Genomic DNA, 18244 nt, shown 5'->3' on the forward strand with positions numbered 1-18244 from the left:
TATATAAAAGACATAATAATATAATGTGTCAACAGTTTGCAAATAGTAGTAGTAATTGAATTTGTGACTGGTGCCTATTTGCAGTTTGTCCCAGATATATATCCAGGCAAAGTGATCCAAGATTATTCCAAATATGTCTGGGAAGATTACGTCGCGGAGTTGTGGTGGAAGAAGGAAGAAAGCAAATAAACTACCTACACATGGATACATGCGGGAAAATCATGCATCTTCATGGGATAAAATAATTAAACGAACGAATTGTTTAGTTTGTTTATAAAAGAGTAATAATACAGCATCAAACATCAATACAAAATGCGAAAGTAACGGTTATCTCTTGAGGTTACCCAACCCAACCACACCTGTGGATCATCGATGGTTGTTCCTCGAGTACAAATGAATCAAGTTTTTTTTTTTTTTTTTTTTTAAAAAAAAAAAAAGAAAAAGTGTCTGGAGCCCAAACTGGAAACCATGTCCGTCAGCATCTACATTCGAGAGTCTTTACAAAATTTACTCTGATATTTTTAAAAAGTTATTGTCAAATATCTTTATGATTGGGAAAGCTGATCAAGAACTTGATTGATCTTTCTTTGAATGATCAGGATCAGGACCGTGCTGTTTGGAAGCTGTTCCGGATTGAACCACGACCTCTGGAATGGCCTGGGGTGCATTCCCGGCCGCATGGGCACCAGAGTTCACTTCATTTTGAGCCAAAGTACAACGTCCGTGGCTGGTTCCGGGAATGAATGTGCAAGGATTCGAACTGGGATTGCCCACAGGACCGCCCTTGGGAAGAGATTGAATAATGAGGTTTTTCTTGAACCACAAATCTCCCTGTAGCGGCCTCATTGCTCCAACTCCTTGAAAACTGATTAGTGTAATGAACAACGTTACACCCATCAAAATGCATGTTTTCTGCGAGAAGAAAGTACGTTGGGAAGCTGCCATCTTTTAATTCTGACGAGCAAAACCAGGAGATCTATCTGTCTTTTTCCTGCTGTGATATTACTCTTGATGATGATCTTCTACTCTCCTCGTGTCGTCAGAGGAAATGTTTAGTTAGGATTTTCTGAAAAGAGCAAGTGATTGGGATGTGTTTTGGGGCTTGGAATTAATGACGATCACAGGAGTACGAGGGACATATATATATATACCCACACATGGATATTGAGAATTCATTCAGGCAAAGTTAGAAGCCTTTGGTGTAAAGTGCAGGGAGTTGACTGACGAACCGCGCTTTGAAGATTGACAAGTAATGGTCCAAACTGGAAAACACGCGATCGATAGATAAATGCTTGAACTTGAAAATCAACCCGGTCAGGTCGTGCATTATTCTATCAAACATTAGAATCAGTCTCATTCTTGCTTCCCAAAAAAAAAAAAATAAAAAAATAAAAAAATAAAATTGTCTCATTCTTGTAACAGCGAGTTTAAGGAAAATTAAATAACTATTTGCCTGCTGTCACTCTTTTCGAAAGCAATAATACAATAAGATAAAAATCTATAGAGGCCCCAGTTCTTTGAGCTAAAACATGCACGGGGTTTGCCGCATTGGATTGCTATTTTCTAACTTAACATTTTATGTAAATGTATTTTTAAATCATCTCTTTTTATTTTACATACATTAAATTATTACGGTACACTTTTTTTTTTTTACAAAAACTTAAAAAAAAAAATTCAGACTAATATCGCAGCTTATTTTGTGATCTAATTTATGATATGATGTGAGCAAAAAAAAAAATTTTATTTTTATTTTTCTTTTTTTGCAAAAATTAGTTATATAATATTTTTTTTCCATTCATCTGCAGACACCATTTTCTACCACTTGAATAAGTAAATGTTGACATTTTGTGAGTCGATCTCAATCAAGGGAATTACGTTAGAGCATCAAGAATCAGTTATTGAAATATATATATATATATATATATATATATATATATATTCCTAGTCTCTTTGGTGTTTTCTCTACGTGAGAAAAAAAAAAAAAAAGTGTGCGGAAAATTGGAAGCTGGTCCAATTTCTAGTCAATATTTGTTTTGATCCACAATAGTTAAGTCGACCTCGCATGTCTGAAGCGACTGGCAATATGAGAATCCTAAACCGTAGGTAACCTCATTAATATATTAGATGAGCTATGGCATGAATCTAATATTCAATGTTGGACAAAATCTCTTGCCGCAAAAAGAACGAATAAATCAATCAAATTAAAAGAAAAAAAAAAACCCTTGACCTGTCTTAATAATGGACTCGGTCCCGGCGTAGTAATTTTGATATTGAACAAGTCTAGCCCGAATCACAGGCTATACATACAATTGTACAAGCATTAGAAATTAAGAACAGAAACTATGGCTATGGGAGAGGAGGAAAGAATTTCCAAGGAAAGAGCAACGGTGGTCTAGCAACAAAATCAGACTTTCTTCCTTTTCTCCTCTTTGAACGACGAGAGGAGGAAAAGCATTCCAGGGAAAGAGGAATGGCGGTCTGGTAACAAAATCAGACCTGTTCCTTTCTCCTCTTTGAACGACGACATCACATTATAAGCTGCAAGGGCTGCAATTGACTGGCAGTCATTAGCTGCAAGGGATGTTTGTGTACGAAATGTTAACAATTTCAGAGAGATTCTAACATACATACAATCTTTTGTGAGAAAATGACTTATTTTTACCATCTAAGCCAGCTTATGTTGACATGAATTGGTAAAACGAATCGAAACTAATGTAAACAAGAAACAGTAGTAGCGCCAACTACTGTGACACACACAACTATAATTAGAAAAAGTTATTGGCTAGTTTTTTCGAGTCACTAGGCATGATAGCTAATACCATGGTTAGAATTGGCGTCGGTGCAAGGTTAAATTTCTTTCAATTTTCTTTTCTCCGGTTGGAGGGAGGCTTTATTTATGGGGAGGAGATTCAAATGTACCTTTTAGGTATTGTACTCTCAAATTTTTATCGTTAGATGACGACGAGATAATTGTTTATTTTTTATCGTTAAATTGTAACAATTTCAAAACTCCAAGTTTAAAATTACTATCGCAATTGCGAGCGAATGATACCTTAAAAGCATGACAGAGTTTTCTTTTATCGTATAATTCCAGCTTTTAATGCATTGTATCAGTGCCTCTATTTTTAAGCTAGTGATTAGTTTAGTTCAGCAAATCATATACATACGCTCATGACAAAGTGCATCTTCAGCTAATTGCAGCAGTCTGGCCGCTTTAACACAATATCTTATATGATTTTAGCAAAATTAGCTTTCGAAACTTTTCATTTGCTTTTAATTAGAGGGCATATAAGTACGAGATTTCGCATTTTGGGGCTCAAATAATATAAACTTTGCCCGAACCTTTCCTCCCCCTTAATTCCTCCAAGTGCGAGAACTGGGAGTAGGTTATTCTTACACATCGCCATTAACTCCCTTCCCATCAAAGAGTTGCGGAGATTTCACTACTACAAAGTCCTGTTATTGCTACCTGGGATGACTTTATCACTTAATCCTAAGCAATTGTACTTTAGCCCATTGAAGTCGAGTAGTTTACCGTAGGCCAAATTGTATCTAAATCCTAAGCAATTGCAACTGAAGATTGGTGATTCAATATTAAAAAAATAATAATAAAAAAAAATCCAGCCTCAGACTAAATGCCATCATATACTATGTTCCGCAAGCCCCCAAAGACACTAAAAACCCCCAAAAATACTATCATGAAACAAATTGAGTACACTAACTGCTATCTCCCGTGCAGAAAATTTGGTTCCTCCATTGCAATTCCAAACACGCAATAACAAATGTCAGGTTGAGTCTGGTTTATGTTTACTGCAAGCGCATGGATTCTTGTAAGACACGGTATTGTTAGCTGTTTATCTCTGAGAATTCAAGTAATCCTCCCAGCCCCCTTCCTCGAGCTTTTCTCCCTTCGCCAACACCTCGTCTCTTCTGTCTTCTAGGTATTGGGCCATTCTACAAAATGAAGCACCAAGATGAACTTGTTTCATAAATTTAACCACTTGCACACAATTAACAAAGAAGTTATTATCTACCACTAAATCTTTTAAATTTTCCTCAAGATTCCTGTGTTCTGTGTATGTGAAGGGATGAAAAGTGCAGAAATGCCCAACCTCGTTTGTAGATTCAAATCACGAACCCCCAATATCCTCACTGCCAATAGACCAGCATTTGTGGCATTATTTATTGCAACAGTTGCAACTGGTACACCCCTTGGCATCTAGCAAGCACACGAAAAAGTATGATTTCAGTTTGTGCTGATCAACAATCAAGAAAATAGTATCAGACTGACCAAAATGAGATCAAAGAAAAAATATATCATATAAACTATATTACTAACGAGAAATAGATACCGTATAGTGTCCCTTTAAGAGTAACAACCCACTAGGTTCCACCTTGGATAACCCATCCATATAGGGAACCACAAATTGGAAAGAAAGAAGGCCCTTATGAACAATGAAGAAGTCACTTTTCATCATCAACTTCAGCTTCAAAAGAAATGGTGTTGTGTATCCAACACTTTACTCGCAACACTGACCTGTCCGCTTAGGAAAACGGAAATAGTCCCGCTTTCAACACCAAAAACAAGTCTCAATGACATCTAGAAAAACATCCCTACTACTGCCTAACATCAGTCTGAGAATTACCTGAACAATTGACAAGAGAGAGTCCAGCCCATCTAGTGTAGAAGCACGTACAGGGACGCCAATAACTGGTAATGGTGTCAATGCAGCAACCATTCCTACAGAAGTACAAGACCCCAGTGAGTTTTTGGCAAATTATTAGTGGATTATACGAAATACTGTGATATCCACCTGGCAAATGGGCTGCACCTCCAGCACCAGCTATAATGACCTGAATACCTCGTTTCCAAGCAGATGATGCATAAGAAACCATATATTCAGGGGTACGATGAGCCGAAACTATCCTCACCTACAAATGTGAAAATATTCCAATGCTACTTCAGGTTACACTCGTCTTTACATGTTTCAGCGATTATACTATATCTTTAAGTTTTATCAACTTGTCAGAATGTACAAAGCCTGATCAAGTCATTAGCATACACAAAAAACATACAGCCACATGACTGACTGAAAACTGGAAAACTAACCTCGGTAGGCACATCAAACTCTCTTAAGATCTTTGCAGCATCCTTCATGACAGGAAGATCTGAATCAGAGCCCATTATGATACCTACGCGTGGCAGTACTACAAGCAGAAAGATATCAGCACATTATCTACTGGTTCAGACAAATACAAAACAGGATTTGTGACTGAAATGGTGCTCAAAACTGCAAACTCACAAGTTTACTGTCTACCCAGCCTTTGGAAAGAAAGTGTCGTATAAATAAAATATGTTACCAAGCCAAAATAATGGCAGAGAGAGAGAGAGAGAGAGAAGAACCAGGAAAACATAAAGCAGGGTGAGAGAAGACAACAGGAGAAACGAAAATTTTAGTTGCAATGGAAATGGATTTTGAGGAGTTTGGTTTCTATAAAAGACGGGTTTGGTCACAGGATACCCAAGATAAATCATGAATAAAGCAAAAATCAGTAAAATAATCAGTTAACAGGTTCCAATCTATACATAATCTCTCACTAGTAAATATCCAAATTGCTTCAATTTGGGTCACAACTTCGTGTTACAATTCACACACAACTCTCAAGCCCTTCAATAGCAACAGTCACCAGCGACAACTAACCTGCAGTCTCACCATCCACAGTTTCTTCTCTCAACATTGACCTTAAACGTGCTTTCACAACACCAACAGAAGGGCCCACAATAGTGATATGACCCATCTTTCGTTGCTTTCGCATTTCTGCAAAGATAATTCAAATTTCAAACCAAGGATGTAAAATTACATCAATAAAAACAAATAAGGTGAACAAGGAGGTGATTCAAGCAAACCCACCTGGTTTGTCATACCAATGAACTGAGGCCCCTGGTATCCCCAATGCCCTCCCAATAAGTTGATGAGCCAAAAGGAAACCTGGTTCCCCCTGTATGCAGAAGTAACAGGTTTAATCAAAACATGTTTATATCGTTACTAACAGATAATCAATAACAAAAGCCTGTCAATGATATGGTACATTGTAGACAGGTCCATCAAATGCACAAAAAGCTCCCATTGACAGGACAGATAATCGGTCAGAAAATCATATCTTTTCAAATTTAAGTAACATGTTAGTGGAGATCACTATGTAAAGTCTGGGAACACGAGAGAAGAATTGAATACGGATCTTAAGCTGACTAGGTAACACCCTTAAATAAATCTAAATCTTTCCCCAATCTGATTGGTTGAGCATTCACTGTAACCATTGTCCTTATCCAGCAAGATTCCCTATAGATGTTATAGAAACCATTACTTATAAGCACTAACTTCACATAGCTCCAGTCTCCCCCAAACTAAGCACTGGTATTACACAAATTTTACACTACATCTTAGTCCTAAAAAAATTGTTGTTCATAAAATTTCACAATTCTATATGCCATTACCAACTTCTATACATTGTGTTCTTCATTAAAGGAGTGTAACATTAGGGCAGCATGAAAGAATTAACCAAACAACCGATCTGCTTTTAGACAAGCAATTAAGGGAACAGAGTATTTTCACACAGAGCAACTGCTTTTTTAAGGCTGTAATATGAAGATAATAACAAATATGCACATAATTTAGCTCATCTGGCAGACTGAAAAAATCTCACTTTCACCTGACCCATAATAACTAAAAAGCAAACAGGAAAATAGATACTCCAACTGCTTACAGTCAAGCCCAAGTAACATCATTGTCCAACCTCCAAAAGAAAAGCAGTAAATCCATGATGACTCTCAGGGAGAAATCAATTCTGCCCTCATCTATCTCTAACATATCAGTACTGCAATTGGACTTAAAACAAGAATTGGAGAGGCAGGGGCAGAGCATTAAGCATTTACTATAGCTGGTAGGCATTCATGCACCATTAGCCACAAATACTTCTAATGCTAGCAAATAATTTGCGCAGAAAAAGCCGAAATGGCAAGAACTGAGAAAGAACATGTTAATCACCTCATCTTCACCTAGTATATTGTACATGATAGCCGCAGGTGCTTTCATTGACGGATCACCAAGGGGAAGACCAACTACAGCCCGCAAATGCTGCTCATATTGTGAAGTATAGCAAGACTCAATTGTGTGATGTCCACTGTTATGAGGTCTAGGAGCCACTTCATTCAATAAGATCTGATAATTCAAACACATGAGTCTATAAGAGTACATAAACATCAGTCTGAAAGCAGTTATGTTTATGCATCTGGGAAAGCTATTTAAAGAAGGTTCAAGCCCACGCAAGAAATCAGTGTACAACCTGACCATCTGCTGTCAAAAATAACTCAACTGCAAATACACCAGCACCTTCTAATGAGCTAACAGCCCTAAATGCAACATCAGTTGCAAGCTTCATAATCTTCCATGACACATCAGCAGGTGATTTGACAATATGGCAAATGTTTTCCCTATAACAGAAATGTAATCTTAGTAAGCACGAGAGATTACTAGGATAACAAGACTTAGTCATACCCAAATAGGAACAAAGAGAAAATTGTGTCAAGTATTGAATCAGGTAGCTCACCTATGAATAGTTTCAACAACAGGGTAACACACGACAGAATTATCTCTTCCTCTCACCACAATGACAGATAGTTCCTGAATTATATGAACTAGATTAGAAAATACTAATAAGAAAGATTTGAATCATTTTGCTTTCTCCATTAAGCATTTTAGTATTTATACAAAAAAAAATGCTCACCTTTACAAATGGTGCCCATTTCTCTACATACAGACCACGATCATACCCTCCAAGAGCTGGAAAGAAGAATGTACCTCAGACTTAGATGAGTTAATGAATTTTTAATAATCGAGAACCAAAACAGCAAATATTGGATCTACATCAAATTAATGTCCAACATGAATTCCATCATGATCTATATATGCCTCGCATATTTCCATGTCAGTTTCAGTTTCACTAGTACATTATCCACACAACTTAAAATATACCGACACCTGCAAGCAAAGCACAAAACTAAAAACTGCATTCAATGTCTAAAGACGCCAAGGTATTCCAAGCACTGTTAATTTAGAGGAGCTTTGATCATAAAAAATGGTGTCTAATTTTCTGTAGTTATATTTATGAAAGTCCACGTATACAGGGCTTGAAAAATGGCCAAAATAGGGCATTTTATGTTAAGATGATAGTACTATTGTAATAAAAGATAATCTGTAGACAGTAACGTGCAGGAAGAGATTGAAAAAAAAATTAGATGCCATGGGTTAATTAGAAAACTGATAGCTATAAAACTACAAGACCATTAAGTTGAACTAAACAAAAAGAATGCTTTAGTTACCATCTACTGCAGAAGACAGTTCCTCCTCGCTGTTGGCAACAGCATTGCCACGGCCATCATAAGCCAGTCTTTTGCTCTTTATCATGAGAGGATAATTAAAAAGGACACCTGCTTGCTTGGCACTATTGAGGTCATCTATCTGTTTCACCATAATTTATTGTCCAAGCATTTAGCAATAGCTAAGTGACACGGAATAAAAAGAACAAAGAAAGAAAGAGAGTTCTAGGAGTATTTTATAAGTTTATTTTGTCATACCTGCATAAATTTTGGAAGTGGAATGGAATGACGAGAAAAATGGACTTTCTGAAGATACTTATCCTGCAAAATGGGTTAGGGTTGGATTTAATAGAATCCAATTATTAAGTTTGTTCTATAATATCAAGAGGAGAAAGTCAACCATAAAATAATTGGGAGTGTAACTTCTATCTGCCTCATCTTGAAAAAAAGATGCATATAGTGGAAGGATAACTATTCCATAAATAGTAAAGACTATTGGCAGAGCAACTGCATTTTAATTTCATGGAACAGAGAACACATTGCTAAGCTATAATTCCAAAGAGGTAGATTAATCACTTTCGTGGATAAAATTGTCTCATAAATGATGAAGCCGAAGCAGCAAGAGTAAGAAAGAAACATAGTATATTAAGTATGGCGTAAAAGACATGGATGATGAAGATTTCAGCTATCTGAAAATCAAATTAACATATGCACAATGCCCCTTTTTGGTTTTTCTACAGCTGTTGTTGGTATGAATGATCTATAGAATGAAAACAAACTGCAACAATCTAAAGCGATTTAACATTTATTAGGAAAATACCACGACAGTCTCACATCACGATAAAAATTAATTGCTAGAAGCTAAATTAAAAAAATACGAGATCGATATCATTCAAGGGTAACAGCAACAATATTGCTTGTTGCTGTAGTATCAGACGACTACAGATGTTGATGAAGCAATTTGTTAGCAACTATTTATGTGTCATAATGGTGACACTCGTACACAAGTTTTGATTTCCCAAAAGCAAATGGCATATTTCTGTTCTAAATGGTCAGCTGCAAGCATGTCAAATTGCAAGATGTCGATATGGCAAATAAAGAGCAATCTCTTAATACCATGGATATGTCATGAATGGTGTGACTGTTAACTAGAAGGTATCCCACATTACTTCCTAGCATTACGTAAACAACACAATATGGCTTATGAAGAATGTATGCTTCTATCAAGATTATGGGCCAAACCTGAATAATTCTTATAGTGGACGCCTTAGGCTGGCAATCCACACCTTGTTGTTCAAGCTTCTCTAGAGTGGCAGCATCAACATGCTCAATTTCTACTGTCAACACTCCACACCTAACTACGTAAAAGACTAACTTCAGTAACAAATGTATGTTAATATGACTTCAGTAACTTCATGTGGACTAATATAACTAAACCTAAACATATGTTTCAGAAACCTCGTCAGTGTCCTTAAAAAGCCTACCTTTTTGCAAATTCTTGAACTGTGGCACTATCATCATAATTTCCAACCATGTGGTAATGAGAGAGTGAACTTGCCGGACAATTCTCCATCGGGTCCAAAACAATTACCTTGATTGCCAATTGAGATGCTGCTTGACAAAGCATACGGCCCAGCTGCCCTCCCCCCAAAACGCCAACAACCACTTCAGACAATCCATGAACTGGTCTTTTATCACCCCTACACAAAAATACCATCCAAATCAACCACAGCCTCTATGAACTATCAGAATTGGAAATTCTTCAACATGTAAACATGTAAAACTATGAACTACAGCAATGTACGCGTTTCAAGAATGTTCCATAATAGCATAACTTGAAAAATTTTGACCTAAAATTCTAGAACAAAAGTTCCCGCCTTTATTCACCTATACACTATATATACACATATCCGTTCACATACTATTGCGGAAAGCCATTCAAGAAGTTGAATATCCCACCATCAATCATACATCGGCATGTTCAGAACATGAATAACAACTCAAATCCTAAATCCAAACAATGCATTCAAAGCCCACGTATTCCTAATAACGTCAGCAAAACATGTATATGAAAAAAATACCCACAAGAGTGAGATAGAAGAAAGGGTAGCTACCTGGCGGAAGAAGTATCTTGAGAATCAAGAGAAGTTCCAGAAGCCATGACTATAGGAGTATGACGCTGCCTCAGCATCCAAGAAGAACAAGAGGAAGAATTCGTGGGATGCATATGAGAGCAGCCAAATAACGAATTTCTAGTTCTCTGAGGAATAAGAGCGGCTGCTGAAGCAGCAGAATCGAGTTTGCAGGAGCTGACTACAATTGCTGCCGCTGCTGTCGGAGAGAAGTTGGGACACAGGCTTAGCATTCTCTTGCAATTTCTCTGTGCGAACTTCGACTCAATGAACTCTAACAGTCGTAAATTGGAGAGCAGCACTGTCTTTGTAGAACTCAAACGGCCAAACCTTTGCTTAAGTTTAACCGGAGAAATGTTGTCGCCAGGTATAATAAAGAATTGGGACGGTAATTGGGCGGTACCCGCTTATATAGAGTTTGATCGAATCGAGAGTCAATGGTCAACCGAATGACGTAATAATGACGCTGTATATATTTTAATTATATATATGTGTATATATATTAAAAAATACATATTTAAATATACTAATAAAGCTTTTTTTAAAAAAAATTTCAGTGACACATCTTACACATGGGGTGAAACAATCAATCTACAAACACAATAAATGAGATTTTGTAAATAAAAGATAACAATAAAATGCATATTAACGGATCTAAAATTTTATAAGCAGCAACTTGAACAATATCGAGAAACGTCTGCAAAAGTGCAAAAACTAAAGGCTGCAAATGGTAATCAAAAAAGAGTTTTATATGTATATTTATAAGGGATAACATCAGAAACACCCCCTGAGGTTTCTCTTAATATCACCTAATGCCCTAAGGTTTTAAAAATATCGCTTACCTCCCTTCATTTGTTATTCGTGTAACAAATTTTTCAAGAACCCTAAACTACCTTTTTACTTGCTAAATGAAAATACTCCAAAACCACTTGTTTATTTGAAGAAAACTATCACTTAAAAAAAAAACAATCTGTAGTAGTACTACCAAGACGTCACAATACTATAGTCTAAATATATATATATATATAATAAAAAGATACTTACAAAGAAATATACTATCACCAATTTAACTCTATATATTCAAAATAAATTTCTTATGAATTATATATATTTTTTCAATTTCTTCTCAACCCATATCCAAACCTTTAAATTGTATTGATCATCATAAAAGCTAACTCAAAATAAACAATAAAATTATACCCCATTCTATCACAGTCATAAAAAGTAAAAGACACGTAAAATTCAATGTACTATAATTTACAAATAAAAAATCACATAGTCATCGAAAAAATTGAGTAAGAGAAAAATATTGGAGAAAGAAAAAAAAGAAGAAAGTGACTTTTTTTTAGCTCCATTTATTTGATATATGAATTATGTATCACGAGGGTTAATATATATATTTTTGCAATTATTAGGGGAGATAAGTGATATTTTTAACCTCAATGGTGCCAAGTGATATTAAGAAAAACTTTAAGAGAGGTTTATGATATTATTCCTATTTATAATTATCTAAAATAAGAGGGGTCAAATTGAAATATAAGAAAATTTGTAAATTAAAGACAATCAGCTATTCTTTCTTCTTCTCCGGTTAGAATCCAATGCCACCAGGCTTGCCATTCTTATCACTTTCCATCTCTTCCTACTTCTCTTATTCTTGTTAATTTAAATGTTTTGTTTTGTTTTGTTTTGTTTTTTTTCTTTACAAACCAACACCTTCACTCTTTTTTCTTTTTCTTTCACATGTGATATATATAGGACTACAAACGAATCGAGCGGCTCAAGTCAAACTCGAGTCGAAATCGAGCTCAAAATATTAAACTCGACTCGCGAGCTCGAGTATATATATATATATATAATATTTTTTATTTTAAGTATATATATTTTTTATTTTAAGCATATATATTTTTATTTTCTTATTTTAATAGTAAAATTACATATATATCCTTAATATTTTATTATTTATTAAGAAAAAATATTATTTTATTTATTTTTTAAAAAATAAAATAATTATTTTTTATTTTTTTCGAGCTCGAGCTTTAAATTGTCGGCTCGTCGAGCTCAAGATTGGTAAAATTTAGTCGAGACTTGGCTCGATTAGCCCAAATTTCGACTCGATTCGACTCGTTTTTAACTCTAGATATATACATTTGTATATATCGAAAGTTGTTAGTATAAAAAAAATCACTATTGTGTCAATGCATAAAAAGTTAATTCTAATTAATATAAGCGTGTAAAATTATCTCTAGTCGGGTTTACAATTTAAATGCTGTCTTAAGGCGCATTTGATAAAATTGAAATTTAAAATTTGAATTCATTTGGTTATTGAATTATTAATTACTAAATTTGATATATTTTAGTATATATCATATTAAGTGATAAATGAATAACTTATCACATATTTTTGTTAGAGTAAATTTTGCCTAGAAAATTCAGTACTGCTTATTAATTTAAATGTTTAATTTTTAGTTATCAATCACATCTGAACCTATTAAGATCTGAATCTATTAAATTTAAGAAGTGAATTGGGTTATCAATCAAGGTCTTAATAGAACCCAAATGGTCAAACCTTTGCTTAAGTCTTTTAAATCAATTGAATAAGACAAATTTCCTTTAATTGGGACTCTATTGAGCATGTATCAGGACAAATTATAGTTTTTTTGATTGGAAATTGATTATCATTAAAAACGGGAACAAGCTAGATTAAGACTTTCTACGATTACAAATATTGAATGAAGGAATTTGGAAAAGGGTGATGATAAAAAATTAGGGTTTTTATCAGTTTACCCCTTAAACTATACCCCAACTATCAGTTTAGTTCCTAACATTAATTTTTAGTCACTTAAGTCCTTGGACTATTTGTTTGGCCGTTAGTCCAAGGACTTAAGTGACTAAAAGTTAACGTTAGGGATTAAACTGATAATTTGGGTATAGTTTAAGGGGGTAAACTGATAAAAATCCCATTTTATAATTCTCATAAAAAGATATGTTTAGATCCAACTTAATTATAAATGGACAAATATACCCATAAATTGCCCTGCTAACTAACTAAAGTTTGGTGAAAAATTTTATGACAAAAATACCCTCTCCTTGTGCTTTAAGTATAAAACAAGGATTATAAAGCTTTTCTCTCCTCTATTTTCTTAAATTGTTTACAAAATTTTTTATTTTGCGCAATACCTTGTCAAGGCATTGCAAATATGATGATATCGAAGTGTGGAATTTCATAACCTGTTTGCACGTCATCGAGCAAAGACAATCTTAGAAGGAAAATTTTATGGTTATTCCATTATAAGGTCTATTTTTTCTCAAGTGATATGTTAATAAAAAAATTTTGCCTAGTGATTCTTTTCTTTTCATAATTTTCCAAATTATAAGAACATGTGAGTTTTTCCAGATTGAAGCAATTCTCACATATTAGCAGGGCAATTTATGGGTATATTTGTCCATTTATAATTAAGTTGGATCTAAACATGTCTTTTTACGTGAATTATAAAATGTCTTCTCATTTGACCGTTAGTCAAAGGACTTAAGTGACTAAAAGTTAATGTTAGGGACTAAACTGATAGTTAGAATATAGTGTAAGGGGGTAAACTGAAAAAAATCCAACAAATTAGGAAGACATCCACGGAAGATCCGACTCAATTAGGAATATATTACATCAGACATAATGGAAGCTCTTTCTTTGGATATCCCACATCTACACTAAAGCCCCACATCTGCCTCGGATCCAACAGGCCTATTTTAAGTCTGGCTCGGCCCAATTCTCGAGAAACTAGCGTGGCACAGGTGGTGTTTTTTTTTTTCCAGACTGATGAGTATTCGGATCACCGGATAAACCGAACCCGACTAATTCCCCAACCCGAGAGGAGAGGCCCCGTCCCCTTGAGCACGTTAACCTTGGGACTCGATCTCTGGTGGCCCAGGTGGTGACTGGGAAGTGGGAATTGGTGTTCGACCGGGAATTGGTGTTCGAGAAAAAAAACAAAGAGGAGTTCACCTAACCTATAGGTCATTTCTTTAAGGAAAAAAAAATTCCAATAGCCCTTCAATTAATAGTCGAGTGAATTTTTGGCCCTTCAACAATTAAAAGTAAACTTTTGACCCTTAATTTATCAAAAGTGCTAAATATTTGGCCTTCTATCAATTTAAGCAGTTAACGGAAAACAACACACATGCGCTTTCATCGAGCAAAAGGCAGGCCAAAAAACCTAATTGAAGGAACATTTTACAGTCCTTTTCTTTACTCCCACATCATCTTCAATAACAATCAAGAAGGCTTCATTTTACTGTGTTGCTGCTATTGCTGTAACCCACAAGGAAGACTTCATTGGCAAAGGACCCCTATCTCTCTCTCTCTTAAATACAAAAGGAAGGAAAAGAGGAAAGCCAATATATAAAAGGAAGGAATTTAATTCGGCTGCTGTAAGTTACAAGAAGGACTTCATCTCCCTGCTAACCCCTCCTCTCTCTCAAATACTAAGGGAAGGAAAAGGGGAAAACCAAAATACAAAAGGAAGGAATTTAATTAGGAAAGATAGGGCCTGTTTGGAACCTGAGTTTTTTGGGAGTTTGTCTAAAACTTTACTGTAGTACACTGTAGAAGTTTTTGAAAAAATTTTGTAGAAGTTTTTGTAAGGTGAAAATTTTTTTTGTAAAAGTTTTTGTAAGGTGAAAAATTTTGTAGGAGTTTTTGTAAAATGAAAAACTTTTTTGATTCCTTTTCTTTTTTTTTTTTCTTTCTTTTTCTCTTTCTCTTTCTCTTTCTTTTTCTTTTTCTTTCTTTCCTTTTTCTTTTCTTTTCTCTCTTCTCTTCTTCTTCCTTTTTCTTCTTCTTTGTTCTGTGTAGCCTCCCCGTTCCTTCCCAGCACCGACCCCTTCTCCCGCCACCCCTCTCCACCCTTTCCCCTTTTCCTCCCCTCTGCCTTCCCACTCCCTTCCCTGCCACCCCCTCCTCCTGCCACTCCCCCTGCCCTTTCCCAACTTGATGACCCCCTCCCCCCGACACCCCCCTCTGCCGCGACCCCTTCCCCCTGCCACCCCCTGCCCCAGCGCGACCCCCTCTCCCCGCCACCCCTCTCTGCCAGCGACCCCTCCCCCCCGCCAATCTCTGCCCTTTCTCCCCCCGCCACCCCCCTCTACCATTTCCCTAGCCCGACCCAGGTGCCACCCCCCGTCCTTTCCCCAGCCCTCCCCCCTGCCGTTTCCCCAGCATGCGCCTTCTCCATAGCCATCAACAAGCCATGTGCATCTCCGCACGATGGGGGACGAAACGGCGGTGGTGGTCGACACAGGTGGTGGCGGCGGGTTGGGATGGGGGCGGAGGAAGAAAAAAAGGGAAGGGAATTTTTTTTTTGTGTTGATTTTTTTTTTTTTTTGTGTTATTGGTATTTTGAAGTGTGTAGGTAAAAAACTTTGAGAAGGTTTTTTGGGGTTCCTGTAGCAAAAGTTGTTAAAAAACTTGTAGGTAAAAAACTTGGCCAAAAAACTAGCTTCCAAACAGGCCCATAGTCATGTCGGTGAAAGGATTGTTAGTTACCGCCCCGAGATAGTTAAAGTCCATGGGTCTTGAATTTAGTTAGTGAGATTTTTTTTTTTAATTTGAAAATGGAAGAATTGGTGTTATCATATTTTCCCAAAACTCCATATGTATCTACAATCCTCCGTGGCAAAACTTTTGGATTTTTTGGAAATGCTCTTCTCTGTAAATTAAATTATACGACTTTTTATAATTTAAAAATAGCACGGATTGGAAGTGAGGTGAGCTCAGCAATTTGGAGGAGGGATTCAAAAAGGTATGTTGCATCTTTGTATTGGATTGCTGTATCTTTGTATTTGATTCGTTCTTCCCTTCTTTTTCTCTGTGCGAATGTGTGTGTGTGTGTGTGTTTTTTTTTTTTCTGATTTGTGTCATTTTCTAACAATTCTGATTTTATACTCGATATTGTTGACTATTTCCTTTTTTTTTTAAAGCTAATTTTAGGTGAATTTGAGTTGTTTACTACTTTATTGGCTATTTTATTACCTGATTCTTGCATTACCACACTCATGGACGGAGCTACCGATGAAGTTGCAGCCATCATGGAGGAGAAGATAGAGGTCAACGTGGTCATTGAGGACGTGTCTAACAATAATGCTAGAATGCCCCTGCTAATTCTTGTGAGCAGACAAGAATACCCTTGCTAAACCCTTGTGGATTGCACGTGATGTTGTTTCCGCTCATCCTTAACCACTGGAATTTACGGAAGGCACAACATTTGGCATTTTTGATAGATTAGGGGTTAAAAGTTTACTTTTAATGGTTGAAAGGTCAAAAGTTTATCCGACTAATAGTTGAAGGGCTATTGGAAATTTTTTCCCTTACTTTAAAGTTTAAACACAAAGAAATTAGTAAGGGTGCTTATTTCATGTTCAGTCAACTCTATTCTTTGTCAGTAGGTTATGCATTAATGTTTTGGTTGGGAACTTTATGAGCAACAATGATAAGTAAGTCAGATTAATGATTAATTAGGCTAAGGGATGGACTGAGGTAGGCAGCAAACTTGTACGTTTTGAAGCATGTCGTTCCAGTAAAATGCTTGAAAGTTCCAAATGCAAAAAGCTGAACAACAATGGTCAACTTTTGGTGGAGATTCCAGAAATAGCAATAAATGCAGACAGCCCTGAGTGCTGAACAGCAAGTGTAATACTAGCAAAATATGAGGATTGACCAGTAACTAGACAAAGGGGTAGAGATGTTAGGCCTGCTTGTTTTAGGTGGTGCTCCCTTGGCCACAATTACCCACTGCTTAGGCATGTTAAATGGAGTGGAATTAATTGCCTGAAAATTTAGATGCACCGTAGTCGAGGTATTGGTTCTTGGTACTGTTGGCATAAAGGTCTGCCTGCAGCATGCATAAACGTACTCAATTATGGTCCTCTTAATACGCGCATAAACGTGGTGTGTGTATGTATATGTATATATTTACCCGGAAACAATAGCAATTAATGTTTTCTGTTTAATAATCTAATTTAGCACTTAAATTTAATAGATTCAAATTTTAATAGGTTCAAATGCGTTTGATAATTAGAAATTAAATATCTGAATTAATTAAGTGGGCACTGACTGAATTTTCTAGGTAAAATTGAACATCCGAATTAAAATTAAACTATCCACTTATCACTTAATGTGATGTACACTCAAATCTATCGCGTCAAATTTAGTACTATAATTAACAATTTAATAGATTCAGATTTCAAATTGCAGATTTCAATTTTACCAAGCACACTTAATTTAATTAACTTGTAGATATATTAAACAAGTGATCATAAGGTCTCCAATTCTTCTTTACTTTTCTCCTTTATAAAGTTTGGAATTTATTTTGTAAAAAAGAGAAACAAATTTATTTTGCTTTAGGAAAAAGTTCATCAATAAGATTTTTTTTCTAATAATATGTCAGTAATTATTTCGTAAAACAATACATTTGTGAGCGTTAAGTGGTCACCTAACTTTGTGAACTGTCGGAACCTTAATAGTGGTATAGGCATGAATAATTGGAAGAGGTACGACAACAAAAATTCGATTAACTTCATTATGGGCTGCAAACTGCGAAGGTTTAAGTACACCATACAGGAACTATTACCAGTTTCAACGAGAACAGAAAACAAGTTGTTGATCCAGTAACACACTACTGTTATTTATGTTGATCACGTGAAACTTTCATTTAAGGTCACCTATATACAGTTCCACCACATTACA

General features: G+C 35.8%; 1 protein-coding gene and 1 long non-coding RNA gene across 6 annotated transcripts; one reads left to right on the forward strand and one right to left on the reverse strand.

The window, feature by feature from the left end:
• Window positions 1-3567: 3567 nt before the first annotated feature.
• LOC113730620 (phosphoribosylaminoimidazole carboxylase, chloroplastic-like) lies at window positions 3568-10896 on the reverse strand. 5 transcript variants are annotated; one of them, XR_011838881.1, is made up of 17 exons: window positions 10492-10896; window positions 9862-10077; window positions 9620-9731; window positions 8636-8698; window positions 8381-8519; window positions 7786-7841; window positions 7609-7682; window positions 7345-7492; window positions 7047-7220; window positions 5913-6000; window positions 5703-5819; window positions 5111-5208; window positions 4815-4932; window positions 4647-4741; window positions 4353-4544; window positions 4113-4219; window positions 3901-3954 (listed from the first exon to the last, which is right to left on the reverse strand). XR_011838881.1 is itself a non-coding variant. In XM_072074043.1 (16 exons), exons 1-16 carry the CDS (start codon window positions 10740-10742, stop codon window positions 3855-3857), a joined length of 1956 nt encoding a protein of 651 aa, XP_071930144.1. In that variant the 5' UTR covers window positions 10743-10895; the 3' UTR covers window positions 3568-3854. The 5 variants fall into 5 exon arrangements, 2 of the variants coding, with proteins under 2 accessions (XP_071930144.1, XP_071930145.1); XR_011838880.1 differs by having other exon boundaries at window positions 4353-4568; XM_072074043.1 differs by lacking the exon at window positions 4353-4544 and having other exon boundaries at window positions 3568-3954; window positions 10492-10895.
• A 4747-nt stretch (window positions 10897-15643) lies between these two features.
• LOC140034983 (uncharacterized) lies at window positions 15644-16971 on the forward strand. The gene is made up of 2 exons (XR_011838882.1): window positions 15644-16301; window positions 16480-16971. It is a non-coding gene; the product is annotated as an uncharacterized lncRNA (long non-coding RNA).
• Window positions 16972-18244: the final 1273 nt, after the last annotated feature.

Source organism: Coffea arabica, chromosome 2c, assembly GCF_036785885.1.
Source record: "Coffea arabica cultivar ET-39 chromosome 2c, Coffea Arabica ET-39 HiFi, whole genome shotgun sequence".
In the NCBI taxonomy this organism is placed as follows: Eukaryota; Viridiplantae; Streptophyta; class Magnoliopsida; order Gentianales; family Rubiaceae; genus Coffea; species Coffea arabica.